Here is a 23,914-nt window from a genome sequence, read left to right as displayed (position 1 = left end):
CTGTCCAGGGTGGACCCCTGCCTTTCACCCAAAGAGAGCTGGGATGGGCTCCAGCAGATCCCTGTGACCCTGGTTAGGAATAATCGGGTATTATTACAAATAAAATAGTTGTCATGAGTATGTGTGTTTCTTGTTCTGTGGTGAATGTGTTGTAAAAAGAGTAGAGAAGACTCATTTGTAATACAAGGATGGTTGTCCCACTTTACCTGAAAACACTGCCTGAGTGACAGAGGTGGTTGTGGTATGTTTGAAGGTCTGTAGTCTCTTGAAAAATGTCTTTATCAAATAAAATAAAAATGGTAACAAGACTAAATTATTTATATACACATAACTTCAGTAAATTAACAAGTCCTTTCTACTAAAGCATCTACCAAAACGTAGGACACCCCTAAAAAACGTGATGACTTATCTCAACAGGTTTATCCTATTAATAAATAAATGTCTTTGTAAGTGTCCCACTTTACCTGAATTCATCCTAATTAAAAAAAGTTCTATTTAAATTTATTATAGACAGTGTTGCAATATACACAAAATGTCTGACATTTGTATCAAACTGCTGGAACCAGCTGAAAAACAAGTTGTAAAGTCACAAAGTTATGATTATTTAAATTGTGGATATTCTGTACACTACTGACGGCCTGTGCAGGTTGTACCCCTGCCTTTCACCCAAAGAGAGCTGGTATAGGCTCCAGCAGATCCCTGGGACCCTAAATAGGAATAAGATAGTTAATGGATGTATTAATATTCTGTGTACTTTTATAGATTACGATATTTAAAGTTTTTCTTTAACCAGAAATAAAACATCATCAAACCCTTTACGTATGTTGTTTTAGGGCCTCTTATCTTCTTAATGTGTACAAAGCTTCTGTTATACATTAACGATTCTGCATTATTCCTGTCCAGAAAAACATTGAGAATGACTTGTTTGTAAGAAACTTGAATGCATAAGAAAGATAGAAATAAAAAAAACCCCTTTGTAATAGTTAGTTGTAATTGGACTGAAGCTGTATCTCATAGCTTCTATGTCTCACATATTTAGGTGTAATGCTGAATGTCTTATATTGTGAATCTGTTGCATGCTTTTGTAATATTCAAACAGTAGTCCAGTTCATAATGATACCTGATACAAGCTCTGTTTATTGGATTTTTAACATACAGAAAACAAAAACGGCATAATACACATATAGGGGCAGATACAAGATTGGCAAAAACAAAAAATAAACACAAATCACAATTACTCTACAGAATACAATATTGTGCTTGGTTAACAAATAGTAATAAGTTACCTTATACAGTTTCAATTTTGTATTACACAGAACTGTTATAAAAATGTTACTGTGTATTCCCTTACTGTAACCATTCTCATTTGCAATGCCAACTATAAATGTCAAATAAAGGATTCTGCTAAGGCTCCAGCAGATTCCCATGACCCTAAATAGGAATAATTGGGCATAGATAATGGATGGATGGATGGATTCTGCTATTTGGACATTTAGTCATAGACAGAAGACATGGTGAAAACAAAATTTCCAAATTAAAAGTTTTCCAGACATTTAGCCAGTAATTCATACCTTGTAAGACTCTTTAATCATTAGCATGAATGTTGAAATGTTGAGTGTGATAAAGAATAATTTTACACTGAGAAAGAACAAAGAATAATTATCAGACTAAAGGATAATTTAAGTGAAAAACTAAAAGCAGTGTACAGATTAAATTGGTGCTGTGGAAATGTAGCTTTACTGACATTACCATTGAAAGCAGATTTTTTTTTTTTTTGGCTTTTTATCAGAATTTTAACAATGTCACAATTGTTAACAGTTGTGTACATGTATATCATGCAGTATAAGGTTTGATATATATAAGGCTTCAAGTCTGAATAGAGATTAGCCAGCTAGTCTCCATTAGGAGTTTTGTGGTTGAATACAAGTGTGGTTAAGATAATACTTATATTGCAATGTTTTAATTTCTCAAATGGAATGTTACCATGATAAAAGTTACACAACTTAAATAATACAGCATAACAAACTTAAATAAATAAAAAAGAACAAAGCACATTGCATTGATGACTGCAAAACAAAACACAAACTATATCTTATTGTAAACTACAGTTTTATACACACAATTTGGCATCAGAATTGTAATACTGATTAGACATGTACAAGTGTTTTACAGTGACAAGCTCCAACTGGAGGCATATTGCTCGTGAGAACTTGCCATTTTCAGTTTCTCCATTTGTTGTGCATTATATACAGTATTCCTAAAAAAAATACAAATTAGGATAATCTGCCACTGAAGTACAAGATCAGCTAAAATGACATGGGTTTTATATATATATATGTATATGTATTTTGACAAAGTACCCATCTCTAGGGCAGGGCTTCAAGATCACATGACAACCTAGGACCTACCTTAAGGCTCCCCCGTCATATCAACTGATACTACACATGTACTAATTCCCCCAGATGCAGTTAATCAAGTCAATCAAAACGCTTTTACATGCTTCTGGGGTTTAGGGACTTGTAATTTTCACACTTAATGTGAACCTGTTATTAGTAAATTTTATCATGCCCAAGCTCAGGCAACAATAATGCCTTTGATGGATAGAATGCTAATGAAAAAACATTACTAGTTGTTTGAACTGTGGTTTGGGTTCAGACATGCACACCCAAAGTGAGTGTTAATGAAACAAATGTCTGTATGTACAAGCTCAGTACAATATTAGATTCATTTTTCAAAATAACTGTAATTGTTTTTTCCCCTTTACTGTTATTTGTTCACTGTCTCTGGCCCTTATGTAGATCTCTTCCACATGTGTCGCAGTGTGCTTGTAAAATATGTATTTTAATATAATGTCATTCAGTTGGCTTACTATAAAACTATTTAATTGTGCTATATGTAGCAAGGATGTCATGATGGGACCACTTTGTTCCTAATAGTCAGATCCAAATTCTGCTGCCGCAGGTTTAGGGTCTGTTTGTCAATATGTCTTTATCTTTTCCAGTCTGCTGTGTACTATCCTCTTTTTCAGGGGTTTCTAACTGCTGTCCTTGAGGGCCACTGTTCTGCTTCTTTTCCAACTATCCCTGCCTTTGCAGCTTCTGATTGGCTGAACACACCTAATCCAGGTTAATCAGCAGTGGGTAGGGTAGGGATAGCTGGACAACAAGCAGGACAGTGGCCCTCGAGGACTGGAGTTTGAGACTCCTGCCCTATTTGGAATAGTACCTATTGATAAATCAATACTTTGTAATCAGATGCCCAATACTGGACCAGCATTGCACTGTCACTGTGTATTTCCACATAAGAGCCTGCTGATTAGGGACATAGTTAAACTCTATAATAGTCTCAACATTTAGGGTATTGCTGCTTCATATTAGATATGGACATACTTCTTTAGTGCCTTTGCCTCTGTGTGGGTGAGGAATGAAAGCAGAAGCAGGCATTGAATTGGTTAGATGAAGAGGTGTGAGACAGGCAGATATTACAGTTTGAGCAAATGTCACATCTACAGTACATGCTTTTGGCGAGGTGTTGCCTACTATTTGGAAAGTGGACATTAATAACGCTACATATAATGTCATTTACATGCAGATAGCAGTGTTGTGGGAAAAGAAACGTGAAAAGTTCAGTGGAAAGAGGCAAGTGGGAGAAAACAGAAGCAATGGCAATGGTATTGGTAATTATTACTAAATACACACCTCCTTGCCATCAGCCCTGAATCGACTGAATAACCAGTATGGTTAGTCTTATTCTTGCTCATTAGTCATTGTAGGGTTTGTTGATGACCTTGTCAATCCATCGCATGAATCTGCTAACGCGAGTGTACACCCCAGGGAAGGAGGGATTACCACAGCCATGACCCCAAGAGATGACTCCTGTGAGCACCCAATGTCCCCCCTCCTCTTGGCAAACCAGTGGCCCCCCACTGTCACCTTGGCAACTGTCAACACGATGGCGCTCTGACAGGCTTCCAGCACATAGCATGCGGCTGGTGAAGCGATGGCCATATTGCTTCTTACACTTCCAGGCTGGAAGCAAGGGCACCCAGGCCTGAAGCAGAGTCCGAGAGTATTCTGAGTCTAACAGCAGGAAGCAGGGAAAAAAAAGCCATTTAGTTTAAAGGCTGTTATTAACACCTCATATCTTTATATTTTGTTTTATTAACATGCAAAAATACAATTGAACAAATAAATAGTTTTTTAGTGCAGTGATTTTACACATCATGTCAAAAGATGTACTTTGACACCAGAGAGCATGTTCTGAAGTGCTTTGTTCTGGGGGGACTATTTTACATCTATGACAAATTATACAAAAACAATGCAATATGTTAATTTTTGCACCATCATAAACAACTTTGACACAGCATTAGTTAGTAATCTGTAGTTTAGACAAGTTACTATAGGCGAGGCAAAACAACTTCCAGTTCTACCATATTTGTGCCTCTGTAACTTTGGTTCAGTGTCTCTTATTCTTATTTTGTAAGAAAAGAATTAACTTTCATAACCAATCAACGTTAATCATTAGGGTTGCAGAGCAGTGATCTCATTTTTTAAGTATTTTCAAGCTTGTGCACAAAAGTTCAGGTGTGTTTGGTGTGGTGTGTGGTCCAGGTGTGTCTTCATTTCTCAACATAACCATGGTTGGGATCTTGGTTAGTCTTTACAATTTGTCTTGAGTTGTTAAAAACCTAGTTCTGAACTAGTATATAAGTAAAATTCCTCGGTGACAACATTACTTTGACCTGCTGTATGTCTGTGCTGGATGGACAGAAATGCAACTGTTCATGAATCTGTTTATCGGACAATGTACATGCTAGTTTGCTTGAGAGCAAACTGGCATATGTACATTGTTGTTCTGTTGTCATACAAGCCATTCAACAACAAACAGATGGAATGTGAAGTTCTGCAGTCATTTTATCGATGTCATGACTTGAAGAGTGAAGTTACCTGTGATGCCCCAGCCAGTGATCACACAAGCAGCAGGCCTCTTTTCCCACTTGTTACCTGGCTCTGGTAGACACACTGCACCAGTGTGAGGGTTAAATGCCACACAGCTGCCCTCTGTGCCTTTAAGCCGCAGCAGGGCAATGTCGTACTCCCAGCCCTGACTATGATACTTTTTGTGTGTGATGATGCGTTCAGGGGACAGCGTGCGTTCAAAGTCATCCTGCTCCTCAGTGTGGTAATCACCCAGACGAAGCACATAGCGAGATGGGTCTCTGCCAAACCTGAAAGAGAAAAAAAAAAAGAATTGAAAATGATGGAAAACACCCAGCATTTAATGTGCAGTGTGCGTTCACATTTTTAGAGAATGACCAGATTTCCCTCCTTAAACTGCCACCTTAATGCGTTGGAGGGTTTGATCCTAGGAGCTATGTTGTTGGGAGCTACATGCCACTAGTAGGGCTAGTAGGGTCTCCCAAGGCAAACAGGTCCTAGGTGACGGGTCAGACTAAGGGCGGTTCAAAAAGCCTCTTATGGATAAAGATAAACCAAAGACCGTGATGTCACCAGGCACAGCAGAGCCGGGGCCCCGAGTTGCCCATGGTGCCTTGCTTGTAGCTCCCCAGCTCAGCCACCATGTGCTGGAGTTTTCCCCTGTGAATGAAAGAGTTGCTTGTCAGAACCTATGGGTCAGGGATAGGTCTCTTACTGTTAATGAGGTACAAAGTATCCATCCAGGTAGAGGTACAAAGTATCCATCCATCTTGGAGTCCCTAGGAGGGGTACTGGAAGGTGGTCCAACTGGGGACTCCATCATTCTGCTGGGGGATTTCAACTCTCATGTGGGCGACAACAGTAAAACCAGGAGTGGCGTGATCAGGAGGAACGGCCTCCCTGAGCTGAACCCGAGTGGTGTTCCGTTGTTGAATTTGTGTGCTAGTCACAGCTTGTCCATAACAAACACCATGTTCGAACATAGGGGTGTCCATTAGTGCACGTGGCACCAGGAGGTCCTAGGCTGGAGGTCAATGATTGACTTTGTGTTTGTGTCATCTGACATTCGGCCATATGTCTTGGACACTTGGGTGAGGAGAGGGGCTGAGCTGTCAACTGCCAGCTAGAGGAGGAGGAAGTAGGAAGAGGAGGTTTAGCTGAACCCTCTATCGGTTGGGTCTTTAAGTCCCACCATTGACAACGTGGCCACTCGGAGCTGTAGTCATAAGGTCTTTGGTGCTTGTCATGGCAGCAATCCCCAACCTGGTCGTGGACGCCGGAAATAAGGGACGCTGTCAAGCTGAAGAAGGAGTCCCATCGAGCCTGGCTGGCTTGTGGAAATGAGGCAGCTGAGAGGTACCGGCAGGCTAAGCGTGCTGTGGCCTGGGCAGTAGCAGAGGCTAAAACTCAGGTCTGCGAGGAGTACTATTGGTCGGCCTCAAAGAAAATCTGGCAAACCATCCGGCACCTCAGGAGGGGGAAGCAATGCTCTGCCAACACTGTTTACAGTGGAGGTGGAGTGCTGTTGACCTCTTCTGGGGACATTGTCGGACGGTGGAAGGAATCTCCTCAATCCCACTGATGCGCCTTCCATAGAGGAAGCAGAAGCTAAGGAATAAGCTAAGGACTCTGGATGTTGTTGTCTTGGTTGACATGCCCCTGCAGCATCGGGGACAGTGGGGACAGTACTGACAGACTGGCAGACTTGGGTGGTGGTCCCTCTTTACAAGCACTTCCAAGGCCAAGGCCATGATTCTAAACCAGAAAAAGGTGGCTTAAACTCTTCATTGTTGGAGGAGAGATCCTGCCTCAAGTGGAGGAGTTTAAGTATCTTGGGGTCTTGTTCACGAGTGAGGGAAGAATGGAACGGGAGATGGAACCCTCAGCTTTGGATCATGACCGAAAGGACAAGATCATGGGTACAAGTGGCCGAAATGAGCTTCCTCTGCAGCGTGTCTGGGCGCACCCTTAAAGATAGGGTGAGGAGCTGGGTCTCCCAGGAGGAGCTCGGATGGATTGGAGCCTCTTGCCAGAGGGGAGGGACTGAAAGAGTTCTTGTCCGAGATGAGAGGGTCTGGTGCAATCTTGGCTGCACGTCTCCGGGTCGTACAGCTCCTGGAGAGATGGGAGACTGCAGCTGATCACCTCAGCAGAGCAGCAAACCAAACCGTGATGGAGGATGTGAGGATAGATTCAATGATGGCAGTGTAGAAGTACACCAACATCTTTGAAGGGAGATGAAACTTCTTCAGCTGTCACAGGAAGTACATCCTCTGCTGAGCCTTCTTGGTGAGGGAGCTGATGTTCTGCTTCCACTTGAACTCCTGGGTGATGGTGGTGCCCAAGAACAGAAGGACTCGACAGAGGTCACTGGAGTGCCACAGAGGATGACAGGGTGGAGGGGGGCTGGGTCCTTCCTGAAAACCACCATCATCTCCACTGTCTTGCGAGAGTTGAGCTCCAGGTTGTTCACGCTGCACCATGACACCAGACGGTCCATCTCACTCCTGTAGACCGACTCGTCCCCATCAGAGATGCGGCCGATGAAGGTGGTGTCATCTGCAAACTTCAGGAGTTTCACAGACTGGCGACCAGATGTGCAGCCATTGGTGTACAGGGAGAATAGCAGAGGTGAAAGGACACAGCCTTCAGGGGATCCAGTGCTGATGGTCCGGGAGTCAGAGACATGCTTTCCCAGCCTCACGAACTGCCCTCTGTCTGTCAGGAAGTCCGCGATCCAACTGCACATGGAGTCAGGCACATTCAGCTGGGAGAGCTTGTCTCTGAGCAGAGCTGGAACAATCGTGTTGAAGGCAGAGCTGAAGTCCACAAACAATATCCTGGTATAGGATCCTGGGGAGTCCAGATGCTGGAGGATGAAGTGGAGGGCCATGTTCACAGCATTGTCCACAGATCTGTTGGCTCTGTAGGCGAAATAGGTCTGGGAGATGTCTAGGGAGAAAGAAGTCTAGGCATCTCTGCTTAGACCACTGCCCCCGTGACCCAGCCCCAGATAAAGCAGGAAAAAATGGATGGATGGACCAGATTCACAAATCATGCCAAAAATTATGTGATGTTTCTAATGGCATAAAGATTATAGGGAGCTGGCTCCTACCTTTTGAAGCAGTGGGCAGCAGTCACAATCCAGCAGGGGTTGATGAGTGATGCTCCACAGAGAGGATGATTGCCTTTAGACTGAGACCTGAGCCACAGAGACACCTGCCAGGGCCACTCACCTCTGAAACCACATAATAACAAGCCAGATTTTGGCTGTCATTGGGCAACTGCTGACTTAAACAGCAACAGAATACCTTGTGTAGTTTTACACAGGAAACCACTGAAATTGATGAAACATTAAGGAATAAAGGAACAATAGACAAGGGGGAATGGTGAGTATGGGATAGGTTGAGAAATGGGAATGATAAATGCAGCTGAGCAGAAGAAAGTAACAGGAAAAGGTTGAGTGTACAAGTCTTAAACCGTGAAGACTGCCAAGATTTAGGAGATGTAGGAAAAAATCCAAGGTCTTGGCTCAATAAGTCTAACAAAATATTATTAAAACATGTGATGCCTTTTACAACTGTCTGAAAGCAGATGATATAGTAAACAGTGGAAAATTACAGAGCTATATCAGCAGTGGCACCTGCAGCATTGATTCTGTAGGTATATTGCATACATTTTTAAAAGTTTCTCAAGTTTTAGTGCACTGCCTATGGCGGTCATTGCATGATCAACATGTAGTACATATACAGTGGGTACGGAAAGTATTCAGACCCCTTTAAATTTTTCACTCTTTGTGTCATTGCAGCCATTTGCCAAAATCAAAAAAGTTCATTTTATTTCTCATTAATGCATACTCAGCACCCCATCTTGATAGAAAAAAACAGAAATGTAGAAATTTTTGCAAATTTATTAAAAAAGAAAAACTGAAATATCACATGGTCATAAGTATTCAGACCCTTTGCAGTGACACTCATATTTAACTCACATGCTGTCCATTTCTTCTGATCCTCCTTGAGATGGTTCTGCTCCTTCATTGGAGTCCAGCTGTGTTTAATTAAACTGACTGGACTTGATTAGGAAAGGCACACACCTGTCTATATAAGACCTTACAGCTCACAGTGCATGTCAGAGCAAATGAGAATCATGAGGTCGAAGGAACTGCCCAAGGAGCTCAGAGACAGAATTGTGGCAAGGCACAGATCTGGCCAAGGTTACAAAAGAATTTCTGCAGCACTCAAGGTTCCTAAGAGCACAGTGGCCTCCATAATCCTCAAATGGAAAAAGTTTGGGATGACCAGAACTCTTCCTAGACCTGGCCGTCCAGCCAAACTGAGCAGTCGTGGAAGAAGAGCCTTGGTGAGAGAGGTAAAGAAGAACCCAAAGATCACTGTGGCTGAGCTCCAGAGATGCAGTAGGGAGATGGGAGAAAGTTCCACAAAATCAACTATCACTGCAGCCCTCCACCAGTCGGGGCTTTATGGCAGAGTGGCCCGATGGAAGCCTCTCCTCAGTGCAAGACATGAAAGCCCGCATAGAGTTTGCCAAAAAACACATGAAGGACTCCCAGACTATGAGAAATAAGATTCTCTGGTCTGATGAGACCAAGATTGAACTTTTTGGCGTTAATTCTAAGCGGTATGTGTGGAGAAAACCAGGCACTGCTCATCACCTGCCCAATACATTCCCTACAGTGAAACATGGTGGTGGGAGCATCATGTTGTGGGGGTGTTTTTCAGCTGCAGGGACAGGACGACTGGTTGCAATTGAAGGAAAGATGAATGTGGCCAAGTACAGAGATATCCTGGAAGAAAACCTCTTCCAGAGTGCTCAGGACCTCAGACTGGGCCGAAGGTTCACCTTTCAACAGGACAATGACCCTAAGCACACAGCTAAAATAACAAAGGAGTGGCTTCGGAACAACTCTGTGACCGTTCTTGACTGGCCCAGCCAGAGCCCTGACCTAAACCCAATTGAGCATCTCTGGAGAGACCTGAAAATGGATGTCCACCAACGTTCACCATCCAACCTGACAGAACTGGAGAGGATCTGCAAGGAAGAATGGCAGAGGATCCCCAAATCCAGGTGTGAAAAACTTGTTGCATCATTCCCAAGAAGACTCATGGCTGTACTAGCTCAAAAGGGTGCTCCTACTCAATACTGAGCACAGGGTCTGAATACTTATGACCATGTGATATTTCAGTTTTTCTTTTTTAATAAATTTGCAAAAATTTCTACATTTCTGTTTTTTCTGTCAAGATGGGGTGCTGAGTGAACATTAATGAGAAATAAAATGAACTTTTTTGATTTTGGCAAATGACTGCAATGACACAAATACTGAAAAATTTAAAGGGGTCTGAATACTTTCCGTACCCACTGTATACATACGCATACACACTACATACGTATATGTATATATACACGCGCGCGCACACACACACACACACACACACACACACAGTAATTGTAGGTGCAGGTGCCACTGCTAATATAGCTCTGCTCAGCTGCACTTATCATTCCCAATTCTCAACCTATTTTTTTAACACACAATTAACACAGCACGCATTTCCTGTTTGACCCGTGGCCTAATTCATAGTAGGAGAAATCCAAAATGCAGCCATAGACAGTAAAGAGCAGCAGCAAACAGAAATGGAGAAAGAAAAAGATCTGAACAGTAAATTAATTTACAAAACGATGTCTGCAGACACTTAGCAACACCTGCCACATCCATACCTTGTGAAAGATTGTTTTCACTGTCAGGGCATGTTGTTGAGACAAAACGAGCTGTTCTGTCATCTGAAAATGTAAACAGGCTTGTCTGTTTGAGCAACTGGCTCAGTCCAAAGAAAGAGAAATAATGGGAACTTGTATTTTTTCTCTTTTCTTGTTCTTTTTTTTCCATGTGTTTAATAGACATGAACAAGTTCTTTGAAAAACATATCTACCATCTTTGAAACATGTCTATGTTCTTTATGCTATATGTTTATGGTGGTTTCACTAATAATAAACATACATTTGCATAAAGCATCCATGTTTGTTCATGCCCATGTTGATTAGAGTATTAAAAACTTGAAAAGTATTAATTTAAGGTACATTTAGAACAGATAAAAATGTGCGATTAAGTTGTGATTAATCAATGAGTTAACTCATGACAATCGTGGAATTAATTGTGATTAAATATTTTAATTGATTGACAGCCCTAATATATATATTTGCTCATGAGGTGCACTGTGTGGAAAGATGGTATGGGTGGTGTTGGGAAAGAGGCTGCCGAACTCAGTGAGGGTATTACTCAAAGTGAGAGTGTGTGCTGCGTTCCCTTCAAGCTAACCAATGCTGTAGCTTTTCATTCACATTTTAATGGAATCGTCAAAAGGTATTCAAACCTTTCAGGTGGAAAACCATAATAATGACAACACAACCTCCTCCCTGTACACCTCTGTTGAATTGTTCCTTTTTGGGAATTCACTACAATTTACTGCAAGTGGCAAATCATGCAAATCAGCTGCAGCAGCAACTTGATGAATGATTACTATTAATTAATATCTCTGCATTACTTTATTTTTACACAGCCAAATAATGTACACAAAGGATAGAATGTAATACAGAAAATAAACACATTGACACACAGTGTCACTGTACAGCACAATAGTTCACGTCAGTTTACATGCACTGCTCTGTTCTCTTACAATATTTTAAGTTTAGTCACTTGTTTTTGTTTTTTGCCTTCCACTCTGAGTCTCCTGCCCTCCTGCCTGACTATCCTGCTCATCCTCCAGAGTAAGAAGGAGGGGTGTGGTATACGGTTGTGAAATATGGGAGACAAGTCTGGTTTGTACCCAAGGGCCTAATTTCTCATGATCTGTCCATGCCCAGAGGTCTTTGAACAGGTAGTTGGCTGGCTGTGCACTGGTTGCAGCAAGCAATACAGGAGCTAGTTGATTTTGAAGCTGGCTGGGCATTAAGGCCAACAGCAGGGAACTGGCTGGGAGTGGGCTTGATGCTAATCAACCAGAAGGTAGGACGACATCTAGGGGTCTTAGAATGGCATACTTGGAGATTGGACACACTTGAAGCTAGCTGACTGGGAGACCAGAGGGCAGGCAGCAGGCTCAACACTAACTCAACACTAACTGATGGTGAAGGTGAAAAGCAGCTAACAGACCTGGTGAGGGTAGTTGCACATGGAGCTGAGTGGATAACTGAAGCATTCCAGAGAGGACTGCAAGTTTCCCAAAGCAAGGCAGTACTGGCCACAATTACCATTCCTGGAATGCTTAAAAACCTAGGAGTAGCAAATAAAGTTCTTTCTATCAGGGTGCTAAAGACAGTTTTCCTTTTTGGTTCTTTCTGGTGTTCTGCTCCATTAGACCAGATGTAATGCCACCTCTGTCATCTTTCTGTATGGGAAATGGCAAAACAGAGAAAAGTCTGAAATGTTCTAATCCAGGCAAAAGGTCTAAGGGAAATAAGTGAAAGACAAAATATAATAATCAAAACAGACAAACGTAAGAATATAAATACGCATAAAAGCACAATAAACAATCTGGCAGACTTCAATGGGAAAATGACCAGTTTGGGGGAGACTGGAGAATGGGAACCAGGTTTTGAGATGAGCAGAGTCAGATGACTGAGGATGGATGAATGCTACTTCCAAAGGGAAAAAAAGTCTGGAAAACAACAAGGCCAAGAGCAGAATTGTGACAGTAAGGCTATGGGTGCATTATCTGCTGAAGTGGCCCGTATCCAATTTTTTTCTCCAAGTGTCTAAGATCAGATGGAAGTGTGTAACAAACTTTTTCATATCAGACCTTGGCCACTTGAATATATGGTCCTAGATGCCATTCTTATCTAACCTTTGACATTAGTCAGAATGGTGAGATCAAAATTCATGTCTATTCATGCAGCAGACAGTTCATTGGAGTTCCAAATGTGATTGATGTAGGCCTACTGTAATGTGATTTGTTAAAGTTTGTTAGCTAAAAGAACAGTAGAGTAAAAACAATGGGCCACACAAGAACATGTATGAATTTAGCAAGCTGACAGATACTAGGTTTCCCTCTCTGTCCAGCATGAACTGCTGCCTACTGGACTTGTAGGATATGTCATTAGGAAGCACTCTATTAATTACCACTGCTATGCAGATGACACTCAGTTATATCTATCTATTAAACCTGTTAACACAAACCAGTTAACCATGTTAACACAAACCAGTTAACCAGACTTCAAGCCTGTCTAACTGACATAAAGGCCTGGATGACCAGTAACTTTTTACTTTTAAACTCGGAGAAAACAGAAGTCATTATATTTGGGCCAAAAAATCTCAGAAATAACTTTTCTAAAATTATAGCTACTCTAGATGGCATAACCCTGGCCTCTAGCACTACTGTAAAAAACCTTGGAGTTATTTTTGACCAGGACATGTCCTTTAACTCACACATAAAACAAATCTCTAGAACTGCATTCTTTCACCTGCGCAACATTTCCAAAATTAGGAACATCCTGTCTCAAAATGATGCAGAAAAACTAGTCCATGCATTTGTTTCCTCAAGGCTAGATTACTGTAACTCATTACTATCTGGATGTCCCAGTATTTCCATAAAAAGCCTCCAGTTAATCCAGAATGCCGCAGCCAGAGTCCTGACAGGAACTAGCAGGAGAGATCATATTTCTCCTATATTGGCTTCTCTTCATTGGCTCCCTGTAAAATATAGAATAGAATTTAAAATCCTTCTTCTCACATACAAATCCCTTCATAATCAAGCTCCTTCATACCTTAAAGACCTCATAGTACCATATTATCTACTTGTGGTTCCCAGAGTTTCCAAAAGCAGAATGGGAGGCAGAGCCTTTAGTTATCAAGCTCCTCTCCTATGGAACCAGCTCCCACCCTGGGTTCAGGAGGCAGACACTCTCTATACTTTTAAGGCTAGACTTAAAACCTTCCTCTTTGACAAAGCATATAGTTAGGGCTGGCTTCAGGCAACCCTGAACCATCCCTTAGTTATGCTGCTATAGGCCTAGACTGCCCGAGGACCATCGGTGCACTGAGCTCCCCTACCCTAACCCCCCCCTTTCCCTTCCCCTCCCCTCTCTTCTCTCCTCCCACCTCATGTATATTCCACCATTGAATGTCACTAACCTTGTGCTCTCTCTCTCCCCTAGTTTGTGCTCTCTCCCTCTCTCTCTGTTCTCTCTGTACCTTCTGCAGGTGTCCCTGGTCCTGGAGCTGTATATCGCTGATGTGCAGTAACTGGTCCCACCAACCTGCAGTGTCTATTTGTTGTTTATTGTTGCTGTTCTTTTCTCTCTGCTCTATACACTCACCCCAACCGGTCGAGGCAGATGGCCGCCCAAACTGAGCCCGGTTCTGCTGGAGGTTTTTTCTTCCGTTAAAGGGAGTTTTTTCCTCTCCACTGTCGCCAAGTGCTTGCTCATAAGGGAATTGTTGGGTTTTTAGTTTTAGTTTTTGTAAAGTGCCTTGAGATGATTTGTATTGTGATTTGGCGCTATACAAATAAAATTGAATTGAATTGAATTGAATTGGACTTTCATGATGTTCTGCTGTATTCTTCTAAAAGGTTATACATTTTGACTCCTCAAGCCAAGCAGGCAATCAAGGACTTTTAAGAACCTTCAAGGTGTTAATCTCTTTTCAACAAAGTATTGGTTTACTTCATTTGTTCATGTACATACTAAGCACTGTTTGTGTAGTTCTCACAGTGTGACTACAACATGGAGATGCCAATGACAAAACATTTGTTCTAGTATGGGCATTAAGTATTAAATGCCTGTTCCCCCAAAACAACAAAAAAACAAGTGGTATGTAGCTCATTGTCATGAAAGGAGCTGCATACTGTGCACAATGTTTCGTAACTGTACAGGGATGTAAAGACATTAGTGAGTATAAGTCAATCAATATACGTGGCACTGGAGTGTTTGCTGTGTATGCTGACCTCAGTGACTTGTCTCCCCCTATAATCCTGCGTCGACGCCGCTGGTTATTGAGTCTCAAGCCACAAAACTGCATGGCCATGGCACCATCTCCTACAGGATGCAGGGTGTAATCACAGATGACACCTGCATCCTCACTATGGCGACAGTCATGATCATCTTGACCCTCAGTCGTACACTGGCCTAAGGATGTCTCTGTGCCTGAGCATCGAACATTGTCCAGATGGATGGGACCTTGACCCTCACCGAAGTACGCCATGGATCGAGCTTTGGCTGTGCCACTGAGAGAATAGCACACAGAGATACAAAGTCATATTCTTATTTGTTCCTTTTTGTCCCCTAAATACTATAAATTATATATAAATATATAAACAGATATAAATTTATATATGTTTCAAATTTGCAGTACATGTAATTCATTTCATCTGCTACCCATTGTTAGTACTTCTCAAATCCTTCAGTTGAATTCATATCAGAGGTGTCAAAGTTATAATAGCTTCAATAATAAGTTGATACAAATTCCTTAACACCCCAAATTTTTTTCCACTTGAACATATATAGCTTCTCTGACTCCTCTCTCAAACCACCTATCTTCTCTGTCCAAAATATGTACATCACTGTCTTCAAAAGAGTGTCCTGTTTCCTTTAAATGGAGGTGCACAGCTGACTGTTGTCCTAAGGAGTTGCTCCACCTGTGCTGGGCCATCCTCCTGTTAAGTGGTTGTTTGGATTCTGAGCATTCTTACTTACACTGGGTGGCATATACAACATTGCTTCTCGTTTGTTTTGGTGTCCAGTCTTTGGGGTGAACTAGTCCCTGTCTCAGTGTGTTGGTGGGTTTGAAGTGAAATGGTATCTGATGGTTCCCAAAAATCTGTTTAAGTCTCTCTGAAACACACACTACACGAGAAATGACCAGGTTTTTCCTCTGTGGACCTTGAGTTTCTGCTTGTTCTCTTGTCTTTCTGCCTGATATGGATGTTACTTTGTTGAAAGCCCACTTAGGGTAGCCACAGGTTTTGAGGGCTGTCTTCAAGTGTGTTTCCTCCTTTCCCTTGCCTAACACAGGTGGAGCAGCCTCTCAGAACCACAATCAGCAGTGCACCTCCATTTAAAGGACACAGGACACTCACTTTGAAGATAGTGATGATGACAAGTGGAGAAACCCTCCCTTAACAGGGGTGGGGGGCTCAGACATAACCTGTCTTCAGTCTACCAGGCTGCCCTTTCATCCATTCCCAGGAAATTAAGGAACACATCAAATGTCTTCCAGGGAGGACACACTCTGCAGCCAGTTGGTGGATCAGAGGGGTCATATGAGTCTACCATTAGTTCCTTAGACCCTCTTCTGAGCTCACTTCTATTGTTATTGTTATTGTTCACCTAACGAGCCTATTCAGGCCTGGTGTGAAGTGAAACCAACTCAGGAATGTGGAAAGTAATGACTTTCATCCCATTTACACAGCTCACCTAATGAGCCTATGGGACTAAGGGCGGAGTGAAACCAACCTGAAGGATAAATTGGAGATTCCATACCAGCTTTCTCTTAGACTGAGGAAGCTACTTGTATTAGTAGTGAAATGTTTCGACCTAAAACCTAGAAGTCCAGTTGCCATGACTCAACCTCTACAAATACTCTACAATACTCTGCAAATTTATGTTCTGCTTGTTCAGCAGCTGTTTGATAATCTGCTAATACAGTCTCCATTACCGCAGTATGATTGTTAACTCTGCATTCTCTGCACATTTGGCTAGGTGTCTGGGGAGGGGTGCAATCCTGCCTTCAGCTAAACAGAAACAGAAAATGAAAAAGTACACTGGAAAAGCAAAGTGCAACCATCCACCTCAGTCCTTTGAATTCGACCACACTATGGACATGAGGATATCCAGGTTATAGCTTGTTAAGTTCCTGTAATAAAAATGCTATTAGTGGGTCCTTGGTCAAGCCTAAAAACTAGGGATGCCCCAATCAGAGTTTTTTCCAGTGTTTTAGTCATTTAATATTGAGTATCGTAGTCACAATGTGACACTTGTATTTTTCACATTTGTATAGTCCACACTTCAAGTACATTAAAGTAATTTAAGTCAAGCCAATATATATGTTTGAAAATTGAATAGGGCTGCAGTGTATTAAGAAAAAATGTATCCGTGCATCCAAGCTGTTTTATAATGTGATTTTTTTCAAACTAAACAAACTAAAAAAATGTTACATGGCTCTTATGACAGTGCAACATTGTTTTTAATTAGCCTTTTCACTAAATAATCAAGTAAACAAACTAAAATGTGTTAAATACAGTAGCTCACTACCACTGTGCATCATTGTAAGAGTAAATCTAGAATGCTCAAAATGAGTAATGTAATCACAATTCCACTTCAAATTGATTTAATAGCTTAATTTTAAGATTCACAGTAGCAATAAATACAAATCAAATTCTGCTGAGTACATTACATTAAAATGTGATGAGTGAACTCACTGTATTCTGCAGTGTTTATTTTTAGTTATCAACTTGGGAGCACTGAACGTAGCTCTGTTACTACTGTCAATACTAGGTGTGCAACCTATCACGACCCACAGTTTGGCATGATATTGCTGATATTGCTGATATTGCCAATATTGCTTTTTAAGTAATTAATTAGACAGGTTTTATTTTTGTCAAAATCATTCTATAGGCTATTTTCGTTAAAACCAAAAGTTCCTTGCTGTACTGTTCTTGTAATAAATGGAAAGCAAATTACATTTGTCTCCTCCCCTTTTTTGCTGATCCAAAAAATGGTCCGATTCATGGCTCAAAACCCATAATGTGATCCGAACTGTGAGTTTTGTGATCCGTTCCACCACTAGTCAATACCAGTCAGGTAAAAAAAATACTTCCATCGTCGCCCATTTCTGATCTTGGATCAGGACATACCTACTAAAAACCATAGGAGACTGGGCCTTGTAATCAAGACTATACCACTTAGGATAACCTTCTCCAAGAGATCAATTCCTTTAGATCATTCAAATCTCTGTTATAAACTGAATTGTGAATTGCATCGTTTTTAAATTTGTATTTTGTGTTTTAGTACGTTATTTCATATTTCTTGGTTTTAGATCTCTCTATTGCTCTATTGCATCTGACTATTTTTTTTAAAACTATTTTGCCCTGTTCATGTAGTGCCACCATCACAAGTTCTCACTTGCACACAAACAAGACAAAGACCGTACACTAATGCCAGTGTCTATGTAAGGCTGTACAGATTTCCATGTAATTTCCTGGGCAGGTTCATGCTCTCAAGAGAATGAACTCTTTCTATTTTGAACACTCCATGAGCTGTTTTCTTGCTTTCTTTGGTAGAAGTATCAGAGAAGGGGTAATCTTACTAACGTGAATCCCAGCTGTCTGCAAACTACAGCTGCACTGACATCATTCCAGCCATCATCACACACGCTTCCCCATTGGCCATTGATGAAGACCTCCACTCTACCCTCCTTCCTGCTCTCTCCACCAACCAAACGAACCAGAGGGCCTGCAAACAAACATGAAAAATCATGCTATCGTGTTGTTCACAATTAATCATGGCATGAGGTTCTCAGATATGAGTTATAATAACCTCTCAAGGAGAATACAGACAAATCTAATAGGCAGAGACTGAAACTATCTGCCTTCTTACTTTAACTTCCACCACTGTGTACTCACCACCAGGACGCACATGCTCTGGTATCTCATTGGTATCACCATCCCTCTTACAGCGAACACCTACGTCCTCACTGTGGAAGCAGTCATGTTGGCCCCACTCAGAGTGAGTGCAGGCCAGTAAACTAGTCTCAGTTCCCAGACACTGCACCTCGTCCAGCATGATAAGCCCACTACCTTCTTCATATATCCCATCAGGAGCCACCTCTGCTTGGCCTCTGCAGGCATGACCACAGAACATCTATCTCTGTGTGAACAGTTGTTTTAATGGTATAAACAACAACATCACCAAAACACAGGTAAATAACTGGCAACCAACTTCTTATGCAATCACCCATGGTTGCTAAATCTTTACTTAGGTTGCTGACTGATCTATAATAACAGAAACAGTAGCATTTTTTATAAATTGCAGATACAATTAAGTTTTTATACAACCAGAATTTGAAAGATGCATGCATACTAATGGTACTCTGTATGAGCCTTGGCTGAAAATACACAAACACTTGCACATTATTATTATTATTATTGTATGTAATATAACAAAATGAATGTCATTTTGTGTCAGGCCCCAATTTAATCTAGTAATGATCTGCTTTTTGTTTCATATTTATTTGATTAAACATATGCAACTATGTGCCACTGCATGTCAGCATTGTTTCGTTCTAACCCACAGGTTTTTTGAGTTTTCAGTAATTCTCAAAAGTTATAAGCTGGTAAAAAGATGTTAGTTAATGTTGCTGATTGTGAGGTCAGATGGCTGTATGTCTTTGGCCTATGTTTTTGTGCTGCCACAACAATGGTACAAGCACTATTTTTTTATTTTACATGTTTATTCTTTGTGGGAAAATACACTAGGCATTGTTACCCACAGTTAATCAATTAATCATTGCTAGTATTGATTTATCCATGAAATTATTCACATATATAACTTTACGCAAAATTCCATATATAAAATGTGTATACAACCCTCTAGTGTAAATCTAGCAATCTACACTTCATGTCTCTAAATTACACAGTTCCCACTTTTTCTCCTCTGGCCTTCACACCATTCTTATTATATTTTTGTATCCACTGGCAGATTATATCTGGGGCAAGGCCATTTATACATTTAAATATTCTTTTAATAAATGAAAAAAAATTATCAATTATAGTTTTGAAGAATTTTACATTGATGCAGTCTCATTGGTTACTGATGCATTGTTTGTATAATAATATTATTGGCTCGATAGTATGCATGTACATTTGTGTTGCTTTGAGATACAAATATGATCATACCCTATGAAAACAATTCACATTTGTCTTAATAATGATAATAATAATAATAATAATTATCAACCATCCTTGACACCGGCCAGCCCCTTCCCAATGACGGCAAAACAGCAAAAGGTAACAAGCTGGTAAGTTTAGGGCTTTACTTCAACCAAGCTGTGGTTCCTCCAGAAATATGGCATGTGCTCCATTTCTGCCAAATACAAAATAATGTTCTATGTCTGGCAAGTGGCCGGTTACATAATGGCTTCTGGTCAGTGGACTATAATTAGTTCACTGGTTTGCAGGGGGGGAAAATAACGAATTACATTTACTCACGTTACTGTAATTGAGTAGGTTTTTTGTGTACTTGTACTTTTCAAAGTAGTTTTTAAAATCTGCAATTTTACTTTTACTTAAGTATATACACTGCCCGTCCAAAAAAAAAGGCACCACCTGGATTTAACTAAGCAAATAGGTAAGAGCCTCCCATTGGATAATTACTACACAGATGATTATGTTTCAGCTGGCAACAAGTTATTTAACCCGTAACGATGCAGTGAGTAGCTTCCCATTTCATAAACAACTATGTCGGAAAACACATCCTGTGGTCGTGGAAAATATGTTAATCTGTTTCAGAAGGGTCAAATTATTAGCATGCATCAAGCAAAGAAAACATCTAAGGAGACTGCTGAAACTACAAACATTTGGTTAAGAACTGTCCAACGCATTACTAAAAACTGGAAGAATAGTTCGGAACACTCATCTTCGAGGAAGAAATTTGGTAAAAAAAAAAAATCTTGAATCTTGGATGAAATCTTGAATCATCCATCTATCCATCCATCCATCCATCCATCTTCTTCCGCTTATCCGGGGCCGGGTCGCGGGAGCAGTAGCCTAAGCAGGGATACCCAGACTTCCTTTTCCCCGGACACTTCCTCCAGCTCTTCCAGGGGGACACCGAGGTGTTCCGACCCAGGCGCCACTTTGGCGTCCCCCAAAGCTCATGACCACAGGTGAGAGTAGGAACGTAGATTGACTGGTAAATCAAGAGCTGAGCCAAAAGGCCTTCTTCACCACAATGGACCAGTGCACCGACCTCATTACTGCTGCCTATGCCGCGATCCATCTGTCAATCTCACGTTCCGTCCTTCCTTCACTTGTGAACAAGATCCCAAGATACTTAAATTCCTCCATCTGAGGCAGGATCTCTCCCCAGGCCTGGAGATGGCAAGCCACCTTTTTCCGATTGAGAACCATGGCTTCGGACTAGAAGATGCTGATTCTCATCCAAGCCACTTCACACTCGGTTGCAAACCGTTCCAATGCAGGCTGGATGTCCTGGCTCGATGAAGCCAACAGGACATCATCATCTGCTAAAAGCAAAGATGAGATGCTGTGGTCCCCAAACTGGACTCCGTCTGGCCCCTGGCTGCGCCTAGAAATTCTGTCCATAAAAATAATGAACAAAACCGGTAACAAAGGGCAGCCCTGCTTGAGTCTAACATGCACTGGGAACTGGTCTGACTTACTGCCAGAAATGTGAACCAAACTCCTGCTCCGTTTCTACAGAAACCGGATAGTCCTTAGCAAATGGCCCCGGATCCCATACTTTGGGACCTGGTCGAATGCCTTCTCCAAGTCCACAAAGCACATGTGAGCTAGTTGGGCAAACTCCCATGAACCCTCGAGCACCCTTGAGAGGGTATAGAGCTGGTCCAGTGTTCCACTACTGGGACGAAAACCGCATTGTTCCTCCTGGATCCGAGGTTTGACCACTGGGTAACCCTTCCTTTTACAGTCACCTAATTACTAAGAATTTACTTGGTAAATAAAAGGAAACTTACAGTATGTGATGGGTAACTACCATTTGTAACAAGTAGGTAAATACAGTGTAACTACAGATGAAATACTAGACGGTTTCCACCTCTTGGACCACCTTCTTTCATTTTATGGTCACACAGGTTTACCACTATTAGTTTGCCTTTTTTAGACATACCTGTGTCTCATTCTCCCTTCATTCCTTTTTCAAGATGCTGGGGGACCATGCCCCACTCATCTCTGTCTCCTATAGATGGACAGGCTTCCCCTGTTGTCCATTCTTTATTTAGTTGTGATATACATTTATTATCTCTAAGACTTATTTTAGACAAGTCTCAGTCATGTCTATACTTGGTTTTACGTGCATGCCATTGACCACACCTGTTCCCTTAGATTATTTTGGTATTTTCCTGCTTTTAGCTCCAATCTCTAATATGGCCTTTATATGGACAGGTCTTCAGTAACATATACACAGGATACATATTTAGCCTACACGTGGCCTTAGATTTCTGGGATAATACACAACACTGTCTAATCAGCATCTTGATATGTCACACCTGTGAGGTGGATGAATTATCTCGGCAAAGGACAAGTGATAACTAACACCAATTTAGACAGACTTGTGAACAACATTTGAGAGAAATAGGCCTTTTGTGTACATAGGAAAAGTCTTAGATCTTTGAGTTCAGCTCATGAAAAATGGGGGCAAAAACAAAAGTGTTGCGTTTATAATTTTGATCAGTGTATAAGTTTATTGCACAATCCTGTTTTTCACCTTACTCACTATCACTTTGCATTGTTTGCGTGAACTTGTCCACTTTATGTAGTTTTATGTGTGACATTGTATAGTTATGTATTGTTTTATGCAATGTAGCAACATGGTTCCTGGAGGAATGTTTGACTTCACTATGCACTGTATTCACTGTACATAGTTGAAACACCAAATAAAAGTCACTTGGCTTGAATGACCAAGGACCAAAAATTGCTCTAAATCCACAGTTAGTATTCCAGAGACATACAAAACTTAGAAGATTGTGCAGACTATGAACATGCTAGAGAGATTATAGTATATCCCCGAAAATGCTTTGGGATCCTTGAGAAATATATGGAGGAAACTACAGGTGAGAATTACATGTGGACTACTTGCTGCTACCACAACTTGAAGCCAGAAAAAGTATATAAGGTTTTAAAAAAAGCTGATGAGTCTTCTATTTCTTTATCTTTATCAAGGAAAATAAAACTTGAATACCTGGCAAGAATGATCATCTGCAGACATGATGGCACATAGTAATTGTTACGTCATTAGTTTTTATTTTATTTGATTATATTCTTATTATATATACCCAGTAAATACTTGTATGTAGTATTGCTGCTACTTCTCTGCTGCTGTAACATTTGGAATAGTTCACAAGCTCCTAAGGCACAAAGGTGTAATGATTCAGATGTAGTGGTGCACTGACCTCAAGCCCAGCTGTCTACACACTACCTGGGCATTTATCTCAGTCCAGTTGTCATCACACACGGTGCCCCATTCTCCCTGGTGATAAATCTCCAAACGACCCTCCCATTGACTGTCTGCTCCCACCAATCGAATGGCTCCGTCTGCAGCCACACAGGAAAACACCAGTACTGTAGTAGATCACATACTCAGAGAGCAGACAACTTTGGACCAACTGGTATTTCTAAGAGGCATCACAGAGCTTCGGATTTTAATGCTAACATACCATGCCAATACAATGCAAATGCATTTACTGTATTTGCCAACTTTACTTACCATGTTAGCTTCCTAACATTTGCTAATTCTAACGAAAAACAGCTGAGACTAATGGGAACATCATTATAAGGAAAGAAGTACTCGGATCCTTTACTTAAGTAAAAGTAAAAATCACAGTTTTACTTAAGTAAAAGTACAAACGTTTTAATTGCCAAAATAAGGACCAAAATTACAGGTGCATCTCAATAAAATTCAAATATCATCAAAAAGTTGATTTATTTCAGTAATTCAATTCAAAAAGTGAAACTCATATATAGATTCACTACACACAGACTGATATCTTTCTGGTATTTATTTCTTTTAAGTTTGATGATTATAACTTACAGCTAATGAAAACGCCAAATTCAAGATCTCAGAAAATTAGAATATTATTTCATATCAATAAAACAAAGGATTTTAAACACAGAAATGTTGGAACACTGAAAAGTATGAACATGTACAGCACTCAGTACTTGGTCGGGACTCCTTTTGTATGAATTACTGCAGCAATGTGGTGTGGGATGGAG

At 40.9% G+C, this 23,914-nt stretch overlaps 1 protein-coding gene across 1 annotated transcript in view; it reads right to left on the bottom strand.

Moving 5' to 3' along the window:
• Positions 1 to 1,125: 1,125 nt before the first annotated feature.
• LOC113131487 (neurotrypsin) overlaps positions 1,126 to 23,914 on the bottom strand; it is a 47,235-nt gene continuing 24,446 nt past the window's right edge. Inside the window, exons 8-14 of the mRNA XM_026308791.1 lie at positions 23,095 to 23,236; positions 18,569 to 18,783; positions 18,257 to 18,398; positions 14,894 to 15,172; positions 8,053 to 8,175; positions 4,947 to 5,227; positions 1,126 to 4,079 (exon numbers count right to left, since the gene is read on the bottom strand). Coding sequence (XP_026164576.1) covers positions 3,760 to 4,079; positions 4,947 to 5,227; positions 8,053 to 8,175; positions 14,894 to 15,172; positions 18,257 to 18,398; positions 18,569 to 18,783; positions 23,095 to 23,236 — 1,502 coding nt within the window. The 3' untranslated portion in view covers positions 1,126 to 3,759. The remainder of the gene's footprint in view (positions 4,080 to 4,946; positions 5,228 to 8,052; positions 8,176 to 14,893; positions 15,173 to 18,256; positions 18,399 to 18,568; positions 18,784 to 23,094; positions 23,237 to 23,914) is intronic.

Source organism: Mastacembelus armatus, chromosome 15 (assembly GCF_900324485.2).
Source record: "Mastacembelus armatus chromosome 15, fMasArm1.2, whole genome shotgun sequence".
Classification (NCBI taxonomy): Eukaryota; Metazoa; Chordata; class Actinopteri; order Synbranchiformes; family Mastacembelidae; genus Mastacembelus; species Mastacembelus armatus.
This window is presented reverse-complemented; position numbering and strand designations above follow the sequence as displayed.